The sequence below is a fragment of the Salvelinus sp. IW2-2015 genome, linkage group LG35 (assembly GCF_002910315.2).
Source record: "Salvelinus sp. IW2-2015 linkage group LG35, ASM291031v2, whole genome shotgun sequence".
Taxonomy (NCBI): Eukaryota; Metazoa; Chordata; class Actinopteri; order Salmoniformes; family Salmonidae; genus Salvelinus; species Salvelinus sp. IW2-2015.
Genome location: NC_036874.1, coordinates 11,344,647 through 11,367,846, shown reverse-complemented (window position 1 = coordinate 11,367,846; position 23,200 = coordinate 11,344,647). Strand labels below are relative to the sequence as shown.

The window sequence follows — 23,200 nt, the reverse complement described above, 5'->3', positions numbered from 1 at the left end:
CCTTTCCCAGACACTTCGACTGGCAGCGGACACAGTGGAGAAGGACTATAATGGACAGATCTAGATAGTTCGCCTGGTATCCAAGCTGATTGCGTTGCCTTTCACAGGAAAACTGGTGAGCGCAGCGTTCAATCTGGTTTAACCAGGCTAGCTATAAGTATGATATAGGGTGACATACAGAAGGGGAGCCCCAGAAAATGTGTTACTGTGTCCCAAGCTTGATAGCAATGCAAACAATTAATGGTATAGAGATGGAAATTGCAACATTGAATCTAGATGATACAGTACAGTAACAAACACATTGCACCTGTTGTGAGGGAATTTTGTGACTATGACCAGTAGGGTAAGAGCTGGGAGACCGACAGCTGCTGATAATACAAAGATCTTTTTACATTGTCCACTTGGCTGTGTTCCGACCCTGCAAGTAGCTATCAGCAATCCTGGGTGGCGAGATGTGACTGGGGCTCCCCCTGGAGGCTTGGGGGTCGACTAACGGGGACGTCATTTGAGATGAGTCAGGGACGGGGGGAGACGATGGGGGATCTTGGTGTGATGGTGAAGAGTGGTGATGGTGTCCACGGGGAAGGGGGGAAGACGTTTGATGAGGGGGTGAAGACTGGAAGGGCGACAACATGGCTGCACTGTGTCCCGCAGCGCCAGGTGACGATGGGTCAGGGAAGGATCGCGATTCATTTGGCCTTGATCTCGGTGTAGTCGCTGCCGTCATCCCCCCTCCCTGAGGTCCCCCCATCCCTGGAGCGCCCCCCCAGAAACTCCAGGGCGGCGTAGTTCAGCTCTTGCCTCTCCAGGTCTGCCATAGAGCCCACAGGTTGATAATCCCCGTCTTCTCCCTGTTGAAGGTATGGAAAGAGAGAAGGCCCATTCAGACTCACAGGTTATACCTGCGCAGTGCCACCAATGCCATTGACACCTCAGAACATAGAGCGTATAAAGGAATAACATGATAGACATTGAGAGAGAAGAAAGGAGGGTTAGTAGTTATTGGTGAGCAGAGGCGTAAGACAAGGAGATTGAGGCGGTTTAGCATATCCTGTTAGTATCGAGGCAGCCATGCAACAACAGTCGTGGAAATGAAAGGAGATACAGCACATGGAAGYGGATCTCAGACAGCAGACRACTGTGSGTTAGATCTGGTTGTTTGGTGACACATACAGTATAGCTCAGTTCTGGCACCACAATGCGTCATATGGCCCAGATCTGGTCCGAATGTAGGAGATGCGAACTGGGGGAGGGTTGGCACTTTGCTTATGGGCCATCTCTGGCTTGAGTTATGTGGCCCTAACAACATCTCATAGTTACTGGGCTACTTTAGGTCTGAATGTGGGCCACATCCACCTTGCCAGGCAAGGTCTGGACATTTCACGATACAGATCCACTTCAGGACCGTGACACCAAGTGGTTAACTCGGCCAAACGGTAAATCGTAATATTGTAGATTAAGGACGAATTTGAGCCATCATATCATTTAGCTGTCTGGGATGTGTGAGGGATGCTGTCTACCACTGAGACTTGGAGTTGGGATTGGGGCGGGGTTGTTTAGGAACCTTACCGTGCTCTCCTCTAGAATGGAATTAAACTTTGAGCCCAGAAGCTCTGTCTTAAGCTGTGCAAGAGTTAGGAAAGAGAAAAAGAGACAGAAGAACGCAGAGAAGCGATGAAGCAGAAAACAGTGGTTTGGAAAGGCTGTGGCCGCAGCTACCCCTGTGGTACTGTGATTGATAGCTATAGTGGTACTGGGATTCTCAGGCTAGGCCAGTAGTTGGCTGGGGAAGTTTACATTTTATCTTTAACATGAGAAGTTTTATTTATGAGTATCTCCACGGAATGAACCTTACTGTGCATCAAAAATGGGACATGATTTGAACCAGTATAGTATCAGTATCAGCAACGTGTAAGCTATCATGTTCCCGTCTAAGACAGATCTGAGAATGGTCATTATCTCCATTATAGTCATCATCATCAACATGTCTCACCACTTTCTTCCTCAAACATTGTTTGTCCTTCTTGACTGTGCTGTAGTACAGCGCTGGGTTCTCCAGTTTAGAGACCAGGTCCTGCCCAGGGTTGCCATTCTCTCTGGGGGGGTGGAGTCACAAGATCAGACTCGGTTTCATGGCCACTAACTAACTCAGGGCGACACTCCAAGCCTGGGCATCCATTTTAAAACAAGGGCCTGTTTCCCAACATAGTTAATAATCTACAGGCCTATGATTCATGGTTGTGGTCGACGTTCATGGTTGTGGTTATTGTTTCATGGGTTTAGTTGCGGTTGAGCTGACACCCTCTCTTAGAGCGACTTCCTGTAAAAGCTTTTGTCTGAATGTGATGTATTGCTATAATGCTGAAGCACCTTAGTTAAGTAGGCTACCGTGGCTGTATTTTTAGCATAGCAGGTCAAGGGTACAAAGCAGTATCAAAGCAGGGAATTGAGCCTGCAAACTATAGGCTACGGTTAGTCTGGCTTGCTAACCCCACTCCACCAGGCAGCCATTTTGGATCTCCGTCTCAGAGGATTTCAGAAAGGGAACTAGTGATGGCAAATTAATTGAACTCGCTCTGGCGTTAGCATAACTTATGACCATGATTCTCACGTCCGTCCATTGATCAATCATTCACTCATGAATACACAGAGGTGTTTTAGAATGGATGGCTAGGCTGAAGTGTTTCCTTATCGTCAATTCAAACAGGAAATGACTACCTGTAACTCGCATCGACCCCTGTCACAGTTAGTGAAGGGTGGATACTCACTTCTTGTTGTTATGGCCCACATATCTCACTGCTGCGATGATGAAGGCGATGACAGCCACTCCACCGATGGTGCCAACGATCACTGCCATCATGTACTTCTCTAACRTCRGACAAGAACATCATATTGAAGACAGTGTAGAAACAGAAAATACTGTTTAACTAGGTCATGGTACTATAACGTATTTAATTCAAGATAATGCCATTTCAATATCAAGCCAATGGGGTAGCCAGTTTGTGGTCTTACTTATACAGTCAATGTACATACCATATAAAGGTACTACACGTCTCATTTCAGTTCAATCTCTCATGTATGCTAGGCTATACAATTGTTTCCATTTTAATGGTAAGCAGTTCTGTGTTTAACCATGAACCTGAACTTGTGTACTCACTCTCCTGCTGTAACTCCAAATGAAAGCTCTCCGACCCGTACATGTTGCTAATGCTGCAGTGCACATTGACAGCGCCGTTGCCCAGGCGCTCGCCCTTCTCCCGTAGCTTGATCATGCCCGTGGACGTGTGGCCGTCCGTGTGCGTGTAGTAGTTGTAGCGGCCAAACGTGTCGTTGATGGTGATGTTCTTGTCGGGGAGGTAGAACTCGATGGTGGGCTCAGGATTACCCGTAGCCATGCAAACACACTGAACTCCCTCCCTCACCACCGCGCACTTGGACTCGTCCAGAAGGACTGGGGCGTCTGAAGAGAGGGTGGAGGTAGGGCTATGACTGACATGTAGAGTGGGATGGGATGGTGTAGCGTAGTGTAATGTAGTGTGGTACAATACGGTATGATATGATACCATATGTTATGATACAACATGATGACCCACTCACATTCCACAGTGATGTTGAGGGAGCTGCTGGCTCGTCCGTGTTCGTTCTCTGCCAGGCAGCGGTACTGTCCCTCTCCCTGAGGGGTGAGCTCCAGAAGCTCCAGCACAGACACCTCCTCGGCCGTGATGGTGCCCACCAGCTCCCCGTCCTTCAGCCAGGTGAGGGTGGGTGCGGGATTGCCTTGTGTGCTACATTGCAGGGAGATGGAAGAACCTTCCATAATGGTCAGGGAACCATTTACCACTGGCTCMCTGGGAGGGTCTGCAGGGAGTATAGAGAGGTGATGAAAGGTAGAGTTAAATGAGGAGAAAGAAAGGAGTTGAACAAAGGAGTCAGTTAAAGAGGATGAAATGTTGTACTGTGTATCACCAAGAGCAGGACGCTATGGGCCAGGTTTATCACATAACTAACACATTGTTATATATATTGCGCGTTACTACTTCACAGGAGAGACATTTGAACATAATTATAATTTTTTTATTAATAAAAATATGTTTTGGGGCAGAAATGCCTTCTGGATCATGTGCACTTTCATGTGCCTTAATAACAAACTTGTATGCCATCTGTAAATATGAATACAATTGTTAAAATTACAAGCCTAGTTGGTTTAGCCACGGAAAAAGTGGGAACCTTCCCACTAGTCATGATTGGCTGAGATAATGGATGGGCTGGACAGGCTGAGATAATGGATGGGCTGGACATGCCGAGAGATGCTTCTGTCTATAATGAGTTGCTCAGTATGTCTAGGTCATCCTTTCTAACGCAGATTTTTCTGAAAGATAGTTCTCCACTTTCTGGAGGACCGAGTTTTGAAATCAGTGGAATTCCCGGTGGAAGCAGAGCATGATAGCTAAGGAGATGGAGAAAATGTAAGCGTTTTATAGCAAATGTGGAGGGAGTCGAAAAGAAAACACGGAAGTCTGCTGTATAAAACACCTGTCTCCGGATTACATCTTCAGAATTAAGGGCAACCATGTCATCCGTGACAGAGGGAGAAGCATTCATCCATGTACTGTATACTGGTAAGAGAGTATAGATAGCAACATTTTAAGATATTATACATTTCTAATTTTGTCAGAAAGTCGTTTTCAATGCAAGTTAAAGCGTACTGTTAGCTTGCTAGCTAACGTTAGCTGGCTGGTTGTCTGGTTGGCTCGCTAGCTAACATTACGTGTATGATCTGTGTAGTAATATTATTCGTATCTCAGAGCCATTTGCTAGTTTAGCTACCTGTAAATTCATGCAGGGTACTAATGCTATGAGTTGGGATAATGGTTCATTGTTTAGCTAGCTAGCTACATGTCTAAACAAAAGACTCCACTATGCAAGTAGCCATTTCACTGTACAGTTTACACCTTCTGTATCCTGTGCATGTGACAAATAAACTTAGATTTTATTTGATGTAGTGTGTGTTTACCAGAGACTGTAATGTGAGGAACAGCATGACCTGCCCCAAAATCAAATTAGAATATAACGTTAGGCCAACGAGACAGTGTCCAAGTAAAAAAATTCAACCATAAGCTATTTTCTGTAATTAGCGAACCATTAACTTGTAAATAATGATCTTGTTGTGAGTTTATTTTCCTGTAATAATTAATTGACAACTGTATACAGACATGTTGATAGAAGTAGTATAAACCAGCCTTTAGTCTTAAAATCTTTGGTTGTTTAGTACATGACCATACTCACTGTTTAGCACATTGCCTCACATGTGAATCCTTACAGAGATTGGTGAGGCTATGTCTTAAGAGGGTGTGAACAATGCTGAATGGGTGTAGACAAAGAAGTGCTCTCCAATAGGTCTACCAAAACATTAAAGTGCCATTTTCTTAAAAGTGGGGTTACAAGTTAATCAACTTTCAAAGCAGAATTACTTTCACATTGTTCCTCAACTGTAATGTTTGATATACCATTTTCTAGTCTCTACTTTTATCCAATGTAAAAAACACTGTTTCAAATTTTACTAAATAAGACCGAATCGAGCCGGTCGGTCACATATGTCACCGCAAATGACAGAAACTAAAATGTCAGATTGGTTGACATACTGTATAACTACAATGATTAAATGTAACTATTTTTGATCATTCCACAAACACCATGTTGCACAATGACACTTACACAAGACGGCCAGGTACATGGACGTGTTCATGACGCCGTAGCCGTTATTCCCCACGCAGGTGTAGATGCCCTCCTGAGAGGGGGTTAAGTCTTCCAGGGAGAGCGAGGTGTTGGAGGCCGTGTCCCAAAGCAGCTCCTGGTCCCCAAACAGCCAGGAGATCCTGGGAGGAGGGTTACTGTCCACCTCGCAGTGCAGCGTTACTGAGCTGCCCTCCATCACCTCCGCAGACACATTCACCCACACCGAGCGAGGGGCATCTGGGGTGAGAGGAAGGGGAAGGTGGGGTTAGACTTGTAAAAGTGACAAGTGTATAACCTGGTTAAACCAGACCCAACACTGCGCTCATCATTGTTTCAAAGAAAAACAAAGGTGAAACGTAGAAAAACAGGTTTGGATGCCAGGCTAACATACCCAATGTGTACCATGTCACAATCATGCAATACATTGCTAAGTCAAGTTGTTATCCTTCTACTGTAGATGGAGAATAACGGGTGACTGTAGATATTGACAATGGTTCTGCAATGTGTATATCAGAAATATGTGTAACACTGCTACTTTTACATTTGGCGTAGTCGGCAGGATTAGTTTTTCCATATTAATATAATCCCCCACATGACATAATGTCCCCTCTGTTGTGTCCAAATGACACACTTCTCACAGAATTTGAGGATTCAAGCTACAGGTTCAGTGACAACGGTCAGTTGGTCACTTACACTTGACATCCAGAGAGATGAGTCTCTCGTAGACCAGGGTGGTGTTGGGATAGTAGACCCTGCAGCCCAGCAGCTGACCGTTGTGCATGGGCCTGGGGGTGAAGGTGAGCGTGCTGGACAGCACGGCTGTGTTGCTCTCTTCCACGTAGTCTGAGGWATACTCGGGTTCAGGCAGGTAGTCTGTGTACATCCATTGGATCTCTGGGCTATTCTCTGGACAGTTGTCTGGAGCATAGCACGTCAACTCCAGATTCTCGTCAGCGACTATCTCCTCAGGGATGTCAATGTTCGGCTGGTCTGGGGGACAGAAAGGACATAAGTGAACGAGTGAAAATTCCCCAATTCACAAAAAAAACTACAATAATTATAATCACAGCTAGTGCAATCCTAGCCTGGTCCCAGATCTATTTGTGCTTGCCATCTCCTACTGTCAGTGTCCACTGTAGTTGACAAGACAGCACAACAGATATGGTACCAGGCTAGGGCAAACCAGCCCATAAATGTGACACATTCAATTGTAAACATGGCCCCTCAGGGTCTCTCAGCAGGCTTACCCAGCACCTTGAGCTCAGAGAAGTCTGGGTAGGTGTAGATGTTGGCACCGCCCAGGTCGGCACGGAAGTAGTACCTCCCTGAGTGCTCTGTACCGATATTACTGATGAGCAGAGTGCAGTTCCTCTGGTGCAGGTCCCCGATGAGCTTGGTACGCCCTTGGTAACTTTCATGTACGATTTCTGTGCGCGTCTTGAACACCACAGGTGGGAAGAGCTGGGGGTAGGGCTGGCCAAAGTACCAGATGCCGTGGATGCCGCGGTACGGCCGGATACCAGACGGGTACATGAATGTGCAGGGGATGACCACACAGGAGTTGGTCATGGCCGAGATGTCCCTGGGTATCCATACGTTCCACTGGCCACTGACATCTGAGGGAGGGAAGGAGGGATATGGGACTAAGATTGGAAATGGGAATATTGAGAGCGAAACTGTATCAATGAACAATCAAATCTACAATACATTTACAGTTTCCAAATGGAATCACTGAGAAAGAGATGAACAATAGAGAGACAAAGAGAGAGAGAGAGAGAGAGAGAGAGAGAGAGAGAGAGAGAGAGAGAGAACAGAGGATGATATCATGATGTTATCCCTGCTTGAGATGGTAAGAGCAGAGACCCTATGTGGAGGAAGCATATGTCTCACTCTCACCACTGGCACCACTGTTTTAGTGAGAGGGACAAGGTTGAGCCAAGATGGACGCCAGCCAGCCATCACAAAGCACTGGAACAGTAGGCTGATTCCCTGCTGCCATGTGTGCCAGTTGGACCCTGTGACAACGCTGTACCCTTTTGTTTTAGTGTTGTTTGCTGTATGTTTGACATACTCTAAAAAGTCAACTGTCAATCAGTTTTACATTGCAATTGCATATCTAGATTACTGGATTTCTAGTATTACATCTGCAGTCTTCAAGGGAATTTACAGTCTGAGTTATTGTGATGTAATCGAGTAGTTATTCACACTGACAAGAGGGAATGAGAATCATACAAGTTTTACCTTTGATGATTAGCAACAGCGGCAGAAGCAGCTCCAAACACCACATGGCGTCTATTTAACCCTGAACCAGAGGCCTCTGCAACAGACATCAGACCTCAATTACACATCCACAACTTCACCCTTTACCATTCTGTTGTGGACCAATGGAGCCCAATGCTATGTGATATATATTGAATATAATATTATAGTGACATATAACTATGTGGTGACATATAGCTGCAATGGTTAAATGTCTTCTTTTTTTTGTTTACATATTCTAATGAGCCTATGTTGCTTTTATCTCAGGTAACAATGACATATGTCCATATGATTGTGTGTAAAAAGACAGTAGACATTACTGACTATTACCTTGAATTGCTCAATGGGCGAAAAGTAGCCAAGACAGAAAATATCTGATTCCTCAGCTTGGTGGTCGCAGTAGTAGTAGTAGTAATGTTCACTAGAGGGTGCCCAATCACACCCAGACACCTCAACAGCCCTCTCCCTTAACTTCTCTGTATATAAAAAAAACACACAACAAGTGACATCAGCATCAGGCGATGACATCAGCCCTTCTGCCTTAGACGGACAGCAGGCTCTTCACTGGCACTGACACATAGACATGATGACGCACACTCTCTCTCTCAGACGGCACCTGTTCGGCCGCACCGTAGTGGGAGTGCTAGTAGAGTCCCTCATTAGGCTATTCATACGTAAGTCCCAGGTCTTCGACAGACAGTCACTGTTGGGTACTGTTCAGAACCATGACTCACTACCCTAGTCCCTAGGCCCTTATCCACTACATTACATCATGGCGTCAACCATCATCATTTGGTCCGTTGGTTGTTTGGACCCTTTACTCTGTATCTACCAGTCTGTGTCTCCCGAGCAGCCGGTGGCTGCAGATGGTGGGCCTAAGAGTGGATTGTGTTGGAGAGCTCCATGATTAACACATCACTACGTCCCCAGACAGTCTATAGGCTGATAAGCTGTGTTCCTACGGAAAATAAGGGCAAATTCTGTTGGTTTTAGGCAGTTTGGCAACAACAGCGAGAGGTTATTCTGGGCTGAGGCACACGAACATCCCGCTCTCAAACATGCGATTGTACGCACACAAACAGCATGCTCGTGCGTATTTCCAAACTGTGTCGTAACACTTATACACACAGACATACACATTTAAAATCCAAAGTAAAAAGTACGGTCCACATACAGATCACTTACAGTGGGGAGAACAAGTATTTGATACACTGCCGATTTTGAAGGTTTTCCTACTTACAAAGCATGTAGAGGTCTGTAATTTTTATCATAGGTACACTTCAACTGTGAGAGACGGAATCTAAAACAAAAATCCAGAAAATCACATTGTATGATTTTTAAGTAATTAAATTGCATTTTATTGCGTGACATAAGTATTTGATCACCTACCAACCAGTAAGAATTCCGGCTCTCACAGACCTGTTAGTTTTTCTTTTAGAAGCCCTCCTGTTCTCCACTCATTACCTGTATTAAAGCGAGAATCAAATTGCATCCTGTTTGAACTTGTTACCTGTATAAAAAAAGACACCTGTAACACACATCAATCAAACAGACTCCAATCTCTCCAACAATGGCCAGAGCCAGAGAGCTGTGTAAGGACATCAGGGATAAAAGTAGGACCTGGCAACAAGGCTGGGATGGCCAAGGCAAGGATGGTAACAAGCAGCTTGGTGAGGAATGGACAACAACTGTTGGCGATCAATTATTAGAAAATGGAGAAGATGTTCAAGATGACGGTCAATCACCCTCGGTCTGGGGCTCCATGCAAGATCTCACCTCGTGGGGCATCAATGATCATAAGGAGGTGAGGGTCAGCCCAAGAACTACACGGCGCAGGACCTGGTCAATGACCTGAAGAGAGCTGGGACCACAGTCTCAAAGAAAACCATTAGTACACACTACTCGCTGTCATGGATTGAAATCCTGCAGCGCACGCAAGGTCCCCCTGCTCAAGCCAGCGCATGTCCAGGCCCGTCTGAAGTTTGCCAATGTACCATCTGGATGATCCAGAGGAGGAATGGGAGAAGGTCATGTGGTCTGATGAGACAAAAATAGAGCTTTTTGGGTCTAAACTCCACTCGCCGTGTTTGGAGAAGAAGAAGGTTGAGTACAACCCACAGAACACCCTCCCAACCGTGAAGCATGGAGGTGGAAACATAATTCTTTGGGGATGCTTTTCTGCAAAGGGGACAGGACGACTGCACCGTATTGAGGGGAGGATGGATGGGGCCATGTATCGCGAGATCTTGGCCAACAACCTCCTTCCCTCAGTAAGAGCATTGAAGATGGGTCGTGCTGGGTCTTCCAGCATGACAACGACCCGAAACACACAGCCAGGGCAACTAAGGAGTGGCTCCTAGAGAAGCATGCATCCAAGGTCCTGGAGTGGCCTGGCTCAGTCTCCAGACTGAACCCAATAGAAAATCTTTGGAGGGAGCTGAACGTCCGTATTGCCCACCGACAGCCCCGAAACCTGAAGGATCGTGAGAAGTAGTATGGTATGGAGGAGTGGGCCAAAATCCCTGCTGCAGTGTGTGCAAACCTGGTCAATAACTACAGGAACGAAGTATGATCTTTGTAATGCAAACAAATGGTTTTGTAGACAAAATATTAAGTTCTGCTTTTCTGATGTATCAAATACTTAGTCATGCAATATAAATGCAAATTAATACTTAAAAATCATACAATGTGATTTTCTGGATTTTTGTTTTAGATTCCGTCTCTCACAGTGAAGTGTACCAATGATAAAATTACAGACCTCTACATGCTTTGTAAGTAGGAACCTTCAAAATCGGCAGTGTACTTACAAATCACTTATTACTCAAAACGCTGCTGACTGTGATAAAGTTGACTTGGACCCCTTTAAATCAAACCATGAGGCTCTAGGTCAGGGCAATCATAGCCAATGCCAGTAAAATATTTCTAAAACATTGCGTCAAGCTGTACCATCTGCATTAGACAAAACCCCAAGAGAAAGGACTGTGTCTGAGCTGAGAGTCAATGCTTCAGCAATGGCAGGATGAACAGAATAGCCCGGAGAGCAGGGCACTGACACCACCAGCAACAACAACGAGAGCCATTGATTGACAGACAAATGGCCAGCACAGAGACCAGCCACAGACAACTTGCCTCATACCAGCTTCAGCACCAGGCTCCGGCTCCCTCTCGGTTCTTTCCCTCGGTTCTGTCGGTTCTACGTTCTCCCCGGGAGTGTGGTTCCCTTGTGCGTCTCCACAGGTTGTAAAATCCTGTCTGCCGGGTTCTATGGATTCTAGGACAGGGGATGGGGAGAGAAAGAGGGACAGAGGCAGAGAGAGAGAGAGGGAAAGAGGGAAAGAGAGCGACTGTGTGAGCTGCAGGCTGTGGTGAATGTGTGTGGTGTGTAGTTTTGAATATGAATTCAAACATTTCTCTGCCTTTTCCTAGACCCACTCCACACATTCCTCTCCTCTACCGCCCTCTCTGCTGTGGCCAGTCTGTCTCAGACCATGGACCAGGCCTTTGACTCTCACAACCAGGTCAAAGTAACCCTGCTAGCATTAGATAACTTCCCCGCTAGAACCTACTGTATCCACAAAGAGCCAGTGACCTCAGGGTGATGTTGAGTCATAACATCACTATGACTAGTGACAATGACTAGAGGAGCATGGCTGGGTGTATACCCATACAGATGAGAATATTCTCCATTTCCAAACAGTTCCATTGGAATCATACATCCCCTCAGTTAGAGGCTTTAGTTATTCTACGGTGCCCTCGTTGACTACCGTTTGCAGCCAAAATGAGTAAATATGAAAAAGAACTAAGCCAAAAGATGCTAACCTGGGATTTTGATCTAGAAATGAACAACGACGGTTCTTATTTTATTACAAAAAAATAAGTATATTGGTGTTGTAAAATGTTTTGGGCATTCCCTTGGACGCACTACACACACCAAATATTTTCCCACATAAGGTATGTTTGTGGATGTGGGATGACAACATGATCCAGCAAGCAACTAGGAGTACCCCCTACTTTACATATCAACGCAACAAAGAATACTTCTATTTCATAGTGGAGCGGTTGTTATAGTTTAAGTGGCGTGAGTCACTGTCTCCAAGAGCCATTAAGTCATATGATGACATCCACCAAGCCATGGATGTTTTCAAGGGAATCCCAACACAAACACACTTGAGGATGGGCTGAGTAGGCCTGGGTGGGGGAGGTTGGTAACGTCAGAGTGAATACCTCATTCACAGACTGGAGCCTGTACAAACGAATGTGCAGCATGCCACAGACCCCTACACACACACGCAGCACACGGCGTGCCAGCACACTTCGCACTGTGGCCCTTACAGCTTTATGGCGACACGACAGCTATGTGACCTTCCTCCCTGCCCCCTCCTCTCTCCTCCCCCCATCCTCCTCCACTCGCTGTCGTTCAGTTGGGACAAAGCAGTGTTTCCCTGCGCCATGGTCATTTTTTGTGTGTGCCTGTGTGTGCCTGTGTGTGCGTGCGCGTGTGTGTGTACACATGGGGAGGGTTCCTCCTAAGCCATGTCAAACATGTACAGAGCTGAGAGTGTATGCATGCTCATCTGCTAATCTGACCACTATCGCACTGTCATTGTTAGCATTGTTGGCACAGCAACATTTCCAAACTGCTATACTTTAGTTAATGGTATTGAGATAAAAATAACACGTTGATGAAATAATTTTATAAAGTTGTTTCTTATTCATGATTGTCGGTTTCTGTGTGTTATACAGTAATAACAACATCACACTGGTACAGGTCACAGTTCTGTATTGTGATACATACGGTAGTTGAAATGTACAACATAGGCAATGACCTTAGTGTGGACTTTCACTCTTGAAACATTCACATTGTATAAATGACTGCAACACAAATTCCMCTTTAGGAGTATATGGGAGAACCTCAATTGGCTTTGCTCGCCTCTTGCATCCTCTCCTCTGTCCAGGGAATCTGGAAGCAAATGTCCTTGTATGAAATGAGACTCTCCTTCTCCACTCAAGCATCAGCAGGCAGATGACGTTTCTAGGGGTGGAATCCCCAAATAAATGTGTAAAGTGATAAAAACAAATGTAGCTAGTTGTGCAAGCCATTGTAAAGGTAAAATAATAAGTAGTGTATAGTTTTTAAATGTGTGCATTTATGTGTGCATTCTCATTCGAGAAAACAACAGCTGATTCAAAGGGGGTGTGGCGGATGTTAAAACCCTTCCGCGCTAGCCGGCGTTAGGATGCTCTTGTGCGTCCTCTGCTGAAGTAGGTAAATCTCTCGACCACTTATCGGTTTCTGGGTCACAGAGGAAAGGAGGACGGGGGAGTCGAGGAGAGGACGTACTTTTGCTCAATTGAGAATCTCCCTAGGCGTACACTCGATCACTCTTCCTGTTCTTCATAACGTTTCACATAGCCTGTGGGGGCTGGATTATCCCAGCGCCAACACAGTAGTTAATAGACAGAATAATCACAGGCATCCTTATCCCCATAATTTCATTCTATCAATTATTATTCAAAGAGAAAATCACAGTGTACACTGTGCATATGCCCTAGTGTAGGCTATTTCCATGACGTCTAGTGCAACAATGAGACTATCGGCACAGAATCAGTAGGGCCGAAACAGGCCATGACACCTTGACATATTACCGACTCATATTCCAAATGATCAACCAATAACAAATGCCCCCACTGTCCTCAAGAGAAGGAGCCAGCTCAGCCAAGATCATTTGTATTCTTAATATCATATACTTTATGTATGTGAGTGCTCGCTGGTGGCTCATTGGAATAAAGGAAACACTGTACGCGGAACACTGCCCATTGTGAGGCAGAAACTGGAGGAATTTTCCGGAACAGGCCAGCTCACAGCTTGCATTGCTGTTTGCCTGTGACGAGCGCTGGTCCACAAGCTCTGGCCCCCACTAAAATACCCCAAGGAGCAGATGGTCTTAAAGCACACCCTTTCCCCCCTCCCACACACACAGCACTCGGAGCTGCCTGTGAGAAGCACACCCCTCCACCATCACTCCATTACAAACTGTAAAATAATGACAAAATGTAGGTGTGACATGTACAGTGCCTGTACAGTTCCTACGTGTGCATGTAAAGTAACAGTCAAAAGTTTGGACACACCTACTCATTCAAGGTTTTTATTTTTGCTATTTTCTACTTTGTAGAATAATAGTGAAGAAATCAAAACTATGAAATAACACATATGGAATCATGTAGTAACCAAAAAAGTGTGAAACAAATCTAAAATATATTTTATATTTGAGATTCTTTAAATAGCCACCCCTTGCCTTGATGACAGCTTTGCACACTCTTGGCATTATCTCAACCAGCTTCATGAGTTACCTGGAATGCATGTCAATTAACATGTGTGCCTTCTTAAAAGTTAATTTGTGGAATCTCTTTCCTTCTTAACGCGTTTGAGACAATCAGTTGTGTTGTGACAAGGTAGGGGTGGTATACATAGCCCTATTTGGTAAAAGACTAAGTCCATATTATGGCAAGAACAGCTCAAATAAGCAAAGAGGTCAGTCATTCTGGAAAATTTCAAGAACTTAAAACGTTTCTTCAAGTGCAGTCGCAAAAACCATCAAGTGCTAATGAAACTGGCTCTCATGAGGACCACCACAGGAAAGGAAGACCCAGAGTTACCTCTGCTGCAGAGGATAAGTTCATTAGCGTTACCAGCCTCAGAAATTGCAGCCCAAATAAATGCTTCACAGAGTTCAAGTACCAGACACATCTCAACATCAACTGTTCAGAGGAGACTGCGTGAATCAGGCCTTCGTGGTCGAATTGCTGCAAAGAAACCACTACTAAAGGACACCAATAAGAAGAAGAGACTTGCTTGGGCCAAGAAACACGAGCAATGGACATTAGAAAATCTGTCCTTTGGTCTGATGAGTCCAAATTTGAGATTTTTGGTTCCAACTGCCGTGTCTTTGTGAGACGCAGAGTAGGTGAACGGATGATCTCCGCATGTGTGGTTTCCTCTGTGAAGCATGGAGGAGGAGGTATGGGGGTGCTTTGCTGGTGACACTTTCTGTGATTTCTTTAGAATTCAAGGCACACTTAACCAGCATGGCTACCACAGCATTCTGCAGCGATATGCCATCCCATCTGGTTTGCGCTTAGTGGGGCTATCATTTGTTTTTCAACAGGACAATGACCCAAAACACACCTACAGGCTGTGTAAGGGCTATTTGATCATGGAGAGTAATGGAGTGCTGCATCAGATGACCTGGCCTCCACAATCACCCGACCTCAACCCACTGGAGATGGTTTGGGATGAGTTGGACCGCAGAGTGAAGGAAAAGCAGCCAAGCTGGTTGAGAGAATGCCAAGAGTGTGCAAAGCTGTCATCAAGGCAACCGGTGGCTACTTTGAAGAAGAATCTCAATTTTTTTTGGTTACTACATGATTCCATATGTGTTATTTCATAGTGTTGATGTCTTCACTATTATTCTACAATAATTCTACAAAAACCCTTGAATGAGTAGGTGTGTCCAAACTTTGGACCGGTACTGTATGTGTGCATCCAGGCATACATTTTTTGAGTGCATTTGTGTGTGTATGCACTTGCATGCATTCAAGAGTGTATTTGTGTGTGTCTATACTAATGTGTGTATCCTCTACCTGGCAGCCGTGTGTCTCTGGACCAGTATCCAGCACAGTGCCTCCCAATGCAGTCCCAGCACAGTGGACAGATGGTGAACCACAGGCCTCCTCTCTCTCTCTTCCACCCTGCCCAGTAGGGGGCGACAAACAGAGCAGTCACCTGCATAGCCCTAAARGCAGGAGGCCAAGACCTACTGCGGAAAGATATGTATCGCCATTTTCAATCCTCCCCCAAACCTTGTCAATGTCCGAATCCCTTGCCTTCGCATAACCTTCTACGCTGGCAGTATTTCCTTTTGTACCACATATAGATTGAAGGTGTGTGTTGGTTTATTCCTCCCTATAAAGTATTTTCACATCAGTGGTCACGCAGGAGAAGAGCCAGAGAAAGGAACCTATTTATTAAGACTATTTAGCCACAATGGTTCACATGAAGAAATACATCTCTTAATATAGTTTCTGTAAAAAGCTTTTGCATGTGTTCAGCACACATGGACGTAATGGCACAAAAAGCTCAAAACAGTCCGTCCGAATTTGGATTTGGAATATTCATTTGCTGTAGTATCTGCTTTCAGAATTCTAAGTAATTGTGGTGAGACACTGGCCAAAGCTCTGGTAAAAGCAGGAACTGTTCATTTCTCTGTGGTACTCGGAGGAAAATCTGTCCTGTGATTATTGCATGGCTTTCACTAGCCCCCACTCGCACACAACACACACACACACACACACACACACACACACACACACACACACACACACACACACACACACACACACACACACACACACACACCACCACCACACACACACACACACACACACACACACACACACAATACTCAATCACAAGATCACTCACTTGCTCATTTGCCACTTCACTTACACACTCACATTAGAAACACATGTTGATAGACGTATTTTATATTTTTGTTTACTGCAAATGAAAATCAAGAAGAGAAGGATTCTCATTTTACTCGATGTCTTACCAATTTCACATCATGCCGCTGAGTATTAAATGAAAAACAACTGAAATCCAATACATTTGCTATATCACTGTATTATTGAGGACACATTGAACCCTTATACAGACACTGCTCCTCATACCTTCAATATTACTGTAGAACAGCAAGAGTCGTTCAGGTGTACCAACTCATCCAAAGTCAACACCTAGACCAGTGGTTCCCAAACGTTTATGAACAGCGGCACACCTTGACGGGATAAACAATTCTGCAGAACACCTAACATTTCCCTATTAATGTATTTAGTGGTAATGACATCCATCTAATCTGATCCATAATACAAATCTTCTATTTTCTGTGACAAATGTTTTTTATAGATTAAATAGGATTTATTTGAACTATTTTCATCGTTTTGCATAGTTCCTTACTCATTATGATTAATTTGAGTGTAGGCTACCCCTTTAAGAGCATCCAGGAATCCACGCCCCAAAAACATAACAAATGTGCTCAGGTAGTTTTAAACGGTTTGAGCTAGAGAGGAGCGGTTTTCTGCATTGTAAAGGTTCATCCACGGACACAAAGCCATGATCGGTTTGTTTCTATGGCAGAGGCTGTGGTACAGCTTACCCTAATCAGATTTGCCTGTGCTAATGGTTCTTGTAGGCAAAGTAAAATTATACAAATGACTTTGCTCTTGATGCCAGCCTGAGCGTATTGGACTTGAAAAACAACGGTACAGATATAACCATGTGCCAATGTCAATATATTATTAATGTATTGTCAATGTTTTATCTGAGCGCACTGGTGCTCCCAAGTCAAAATTCTATGTGCATTCCACAGGTCAGGTCACCTTTATAGGTAAGGGATCAAAAAAATTCAGCACACCGGTTGAAAACCACTGACCTAGACATCTCTAACAAAATGTACGACACACAGAGAGGCCAAAAAGCACTGAGCAACCAAGTCAATAGCCTCCATTAATTGAAGTAAATAATCAATCTTGGCCATAGAAACCAACTAACTCCATGGATCAACTGACTCCGACTAACTCCATGGACCAACTGCCTCCAACTATCTCCATGGACCAATTAACTCCAACTAACTCCATGAAAAGGATATTGTCCAGAGCTTTTACTCACCTGTGCAGTCAGGTGAGTGTCGCAGGCGTTTCTCTCCCTCTCTTGGACTTCTAGCCTCAGCGCCAACAAGCCTGTCCCCAACAACAAGCACATGTACTACTATACGCTAACCGTCACGCCACCACTCGCGCTGCCATGAAGAGACCTCTCGCCCCTCTCTGTACCATGCCCCATCAAGAGGGGAGGGGGGGGGTAAACTGCCCACCCTCCTCCTCTCCCATATGGAAATCAGTCTCCTCAGTGTACCAGCATTGTTCAGTGCCTTTGCCTCAAGGCCCAGCCATTCATAAATGCACACCCCGCACCGCCCTGGCCACAATGACCTCCACTGTTCCCACTCATCCCAACAGACGTGTGTGAGGCTTTGAGCTCCAAGACCCTTTCCATCCAACACGGCCATTAGTTTAACATTGGATGGGTCCGAGCATATTCGTTTGTTTTGGATTGATGGAGTGCCACGTCCTTGTTTGAGGTCACTACTACGCCAAAGGGGGATGGGAGAGGGGACGGGGAGAAGGGGGACAAACAGGGTAAAGAGATGGGAATTAAAATAACAATGTCATTGTATGGAAATGTTAGTTGTTTTGTGGTAGAAGCCTCAGAGGCTAATACAGTATATGCCACTCATGTCCATATGTAATCTATAGACCTATTTGAACTATAGCTACAGTACTTGTAGCTGCCACCTAACCTGGCCAAAAGAGGGCTTGACCGACACATTTTCCACCACAATCTTCTAAATGGCTGGATATTGAGAATAATGAAAGTCACTAAACTTGACCATACTGAACTGGTGTTTGAGGGCACAATGAGGAGCATGTGACCTCAAATCGCATCACTTCCTGCGTGACCAGCTCATAAACCATGGACGCATGGTCAAAAACTCCCTTACAGGTCTCAAGGGGCCCTATCTTTCCCTCCAGCCCAATTTTCTATGACCTTGTCCAAGATTGAAGGTTGACAACTCAAATGTACGATATAAGAAGGAAGGACAATATATTTACCGAACAAAAATATAAACGCAACATGTAAAGTGTTGGTCCCATGTTCCATGAGCTGAAATAAAAGATTTGCCAAGACATTCCATCCACCTGACAGGTGTAGCATATCAAGAATCTGATTAAACAGCATGATCATTACACAGGTGCACCTTGTGCCGGTGACAATAAAAGGCCAGTCTAAAATGTGCGGTTTTGTCAGACAACACAATGCCACAGATGTCTCAAGTTTTGTGGGAGAGTGCAATTGGCATGCTGACTGCAGGAATGTCCATTAGAGCTGTTKCCAGAGAATTGAATGTTCATTTCTCTACCATAAGTCACCTCCAACATTCTTTTTGAGAATTTGGTAGTATGTCCAACCGGGCTCACAACCTCAGACCATGTGTAACCTCGCAGGATTGTCTGAGACTAGCCACCCGGACAACTGATGAAACTCAGTATTTACAGTATGTCTGTAATAAAGCCCTTTTGTGGGGAAAAACACAGGGCCTGGCTCCCCAGTGAGTGGGCCTATGCCCTCCCAGGCCCACCCATGGCTGCGCCCCTGCTAGTCCTGTGAAATGTATTTACTTATTTATTTAAATTGACTGATTTCCTTATATGAACTGTAACTCAGTAAAAAAAAATGAAATTGTCGTATGTTGCGTTCATATTTTTGTTCAGTATATTTACAAACATTTATTTCATGATACAAACAATTATAACAATAACAATATGAAGGATGATATGACCACTTAAATGAAGATATTGAACAAATCTATTGGGGCAAGTTCAGGTGGCACAGCCTCTATCTGAAAATGTTTGCTTCCATTTGGAGCCTTCTGAACATGACCCATTGACTACAGTGACTGTAATTGCAGTATGAGAACATTCACGTGTGTTTTTAGGGCCAGAGGAAAGGTCTAAATATGGTTAAATGCTGAAAACCAATGATATGCACATGGCATATGTCCATATCCTGATAATAATACTGCAATATTATTATGATATTGCGATATACACTGAGTATATACAACATTATGCACACTTTCCTAATATTGAGTTGCACACAGTTTTGCCTTCAGAACAGCCTCAATTTGTCAGGGAATTGACTCTACAAGGTGTCGAAAGCATTCCACAGGGATGCTGCCCCATGTTGACTCCAATACCTCCCACAGTTGTGTCAAGTTGGCTGATGTCCTTTGGGTGGCGGACCATTTTTGATACACACAAACTGTTGAGCGTGAAAAACCCAGCAGCGTTGCAGTTCTTGACACAAACCGGTGCGCCCGGCACCCTACTACCATACCCCATTCAAAAGTACTTACGTTTTTTGTCTTCACACTCTAAATGGCACACACACAACTCAGTTGTCTCAAGGCTTAAAAATCCTTCTTTAAGGTTAACCTGTCTCCTCCCCTTCATCTATACTGGTTAAAGTGGATTTAACAATTGACATCAATAAGGGATCATAGCTTTCTCCTGGATTCACCTGGTCAGTCTATGTCACGGAAAGAGCAGGTGTTCCTAATGTTTTTCAGACTCAGTATACACTATATTGCTCAGACCTTAGAAAATAGAGCATGAAAACACAATGTTGAGGGGAGCTGCTCCCTGTGCTCCTTGACTGAACCTCTCTCCACCCAAGACTCCTCCACAACCTCCACCCCTTCAACCCACCCTGCTACCACCCCCTCCTGTCCTGACACAGTAGCCATTGTCTCCCAGGTCCTGCTGGGAGAAAAGAACAGCACAGCTCGAGCCTGACACCGCACAACACTGGGAAGTCGATGTGCACAGATAATTGTCTTTTAATCACAACAATCGTCTTTTCTCTCTGCTCTCGCTCCTCTCTCTCTCTCTCTCTCTCTCTCTTGTTGGATTTTTCTCTCTTCTGGTGGCATTAGCTAATTCGACCCATCGCCCTTCTTGTTCTACGATTTCTCACATTAGTCTTCCATTGTTTGGTCATGGCAGCATTCAAGTGAATCATTTTCTTCTTCTGCTTCTTCTAGTTCACCATCATCACCACCACCACCATCATCACCCACTACTATCGCCAAAACACACAAATACACACTTACTCTCTCTCTCACACACACACACACTCACTTACTTACTCTCTCACACCACACACACACACACACACACACACACACACCACACACACACACACACACACACACACACACACACACACACACACCACACACACACCACCAATCCCTTATTTGTAGTGTATGATGTAGGCGTGTTTTTTCTTATTCTTGTTGCACAGAGATGGCCAGGCCAGAGTGAGAGAGCAGACACACACTGAGTAAGGATCCATACCTACCCATCCATCTTTGGTGGACAGGAGAGATGGATGGATGTCATTTGTGACCTCCCAAGTGGAGCAGCAGTCTAAAGCACTGCCGGGCTGTATCACTGTATCACTGCCGGCCGTGATCGTAGTCCCATAGGGTGGCACACAATTGGCCCAGGCGTCGTCCGGGTTAGGGGAGGTTTGGCCGGGGGGGGGGGGGCTATACAATTAGGCTGTCATTGTAAATAAGAATTGCCTTGTAAAAAAAAAAAAAGAAGTGAGTTATTGATACGCTAGACACAGGGTGTCAGTAGAGAGACATCAATCAATCAAATGTATTTATAAAGCCCTTTTTACATCAGCCGATGTCACAAAGTGCTATACAGAAACCCAGCCTAAAACCCCAAACAGCAAGCAATGAAGCACGGTGGCTAGGAAAAACTCCCTAGAAAGGCAGGATCCTAGGAAGAAACCTAGAGAGGAACCAGGCTCTGAGGGGTGGCCAGTCCTCTTCTGGCTGTGCCCGGGTAGAGATTATAACAGTACAACAGTCAAATACCTAAGCTCTTAGGGTACTACTCTCACTGATATATATATWTTTTTTTAAAGAACCGTAAACTCATTATTTTCTTTCTCATTGATTAACATTCATCATCTGATGCTACTAACTTGCTATCTTGGTACATTCCAGACCTGGGTTCAAATACTATTTGAAATCAAGTACTTTATCTGGTGCTTTAATGAAGTTGCCTGGCTTTATGGATCAATAGAATAATCAAAACACTGTAAACCCCATTTGGCACTATATGCAGGCTAGAGCAAACTCTCAAAGTATTTGAAAGATTTCAAATAGTATTTGAACCCAGGTCGGGAACCTTCTGCTAACATTCTGCCATCATTGAAGTCTCATGACATTATGATGACATAGAATGATCATGTTGACATTACGTCCATCTGTTCCAGCCATTGTTGGGCCCAAAGAAATCGGGTCACTAGATTATTGGATGTGTCTGTCGTACACCCACTGTCACTACTGGCTTGTGTCCCTGTGGAACGGAGGATTTGCTCCCCAATCTGTGCCCCACTTGGCCTCATACCCAATTCTGGCTCTATCTTGGGAATTAAGTCAACTATACTGAGATATAATGCCAAGATCAACTGAATTGAATTTGTTTAAACTGGTTCTCCCAATGGACCCTTCTCCCGAGGCACCTCATCTTATTACCTAAAAGCTCAAATAGGGTCACCCTCTCGAATAAGAAGAGAATAAGAGTACAAAGCTTTGACGGGATATGAAACAGCACTCTACCCATCTAGCTATCCTAGTTGTTCTGTTACACTGCTGCGTACAGACCCAAGACAACATACTGTACACCCCTTGGCATTAATGAATTGGTGTGAGTCATGCTGTTGTTTTCAGCCTTAAAAAAGAACATGGATGAGGAGAGAAACTCTGTTTTGCTATATCAAGGCTTCTAAAGCCTTACTGGTCCCAAACCTCCACAGCTTTCACATGAAAACAACTCTTATGTTATAAAAGGTCACCAACTCACTCTCACAATGCCACACTCACCCTGTCACCAAAGCCTGAATGTGGCTGCCAACAACCAGGTGCTAACACATTTGAAAGACATGAGGCTGAACTCACAAAACACACCTTGTGAACTCGTTTGTGATAACCAATGAATTGTAATGGTACCCTGATACAGAGCATGCACTACAGTGTGAGGTATTAAAGGCAAACAATGGAATACAATGGAAGCATTTCAGCCGACTATCAAATAAAGTAGTATTACGCAACAAGACTAATATTGCTCTCAATAGGTATTACAGCCCTGAAAAGACTGATGCAATTAAAAATAGTGACCAAAGTCAATAAAAGTCAATTAACATAATTGCAATAAAATCAAGATTAGTAATCTAAAGCTAAAAGCAAACATAAGAACACAAGTCCCATACATGTGGTATGGCTCTTACCTCATCAGTTGATATGCACCCAGTGAAGAGCTCTAATTCCCAGCAGATAGGAATCAGCAAGTCTCCTCTCCTATGGCATCTGCCTTCTCTCCTACTCCCTCCCTCTCTCATTTTCTCCTTCTCTCTCTCTCTCTCTCTCTCTCTCCATTGTTGAATCAATCAAAGAAATCTAAGGAAAAAACCCAATTCTGTATCAGTTGTATTACTTTTAATATGTATTCA

At 44.5% G+C, this 23,200-nt stretch overlaps 1 protein-coding gene across 5 annotated transcripts; it reads right to left on the bottom strand.

Annotated features, from left to right (window-relative positions):
* Window positions 1–679: 679 nt before the first annotated feature.
* On the bottom strand, window positions 680–23,067 carry mag (myelin associated glycoprotein). Of its 5 annotated transcripts, none has more exons than XM_070437403.1 (13): window positions 22,979–23,067; window positions 11,125–11,266; window positions 8,326–8,471; window positions 7,978–8,053; window positions 6,984–7,352; window positions 6,430–6,726; window positions 5,716–5,973; window positions 3,598–3,858; window positions 3,158–3,460; window positions 2,769–2,868; window positions 1,994–2,096; window positions 1,570–1,623; window positions 680–851 (listed from the first exon to the last, which is right to left on the bottom strand). In XM_070437403.1, exons 4-13 carry the CDS (start codon window positions 8,021–8,023, stop codon window positions 690–692), a joined length of 1,953 nt encoding a protein of 650 aa, XP_070293504.1. In that variant the 5' UTR covers window positions 8,024–8,053; window positions 8,326–8,471; window positions 11,125–11,266; window positions 22,979–23,067; the 3' UTR covers window positions 680–689. The 5 variants fall into 5 exon arrangements, with proteins under 5 accessions (XP_070293504.1, XP_070293503.1, XP_023835612.1 ...); XM_070437402.1 differs by lacking the exon at window positions 22,979–23,067 and adding an exon at window positions 17,717–17,851; XM_023979844.2 differs by lacking the exon at window positions 22,979–23,067 and adding an exon at window positions 17,717–17,851 and having other exon boundaries at window positions 11,132–11,266.
* Window positions 23,068–23,200: the final 133 nt, after the last annotated feature.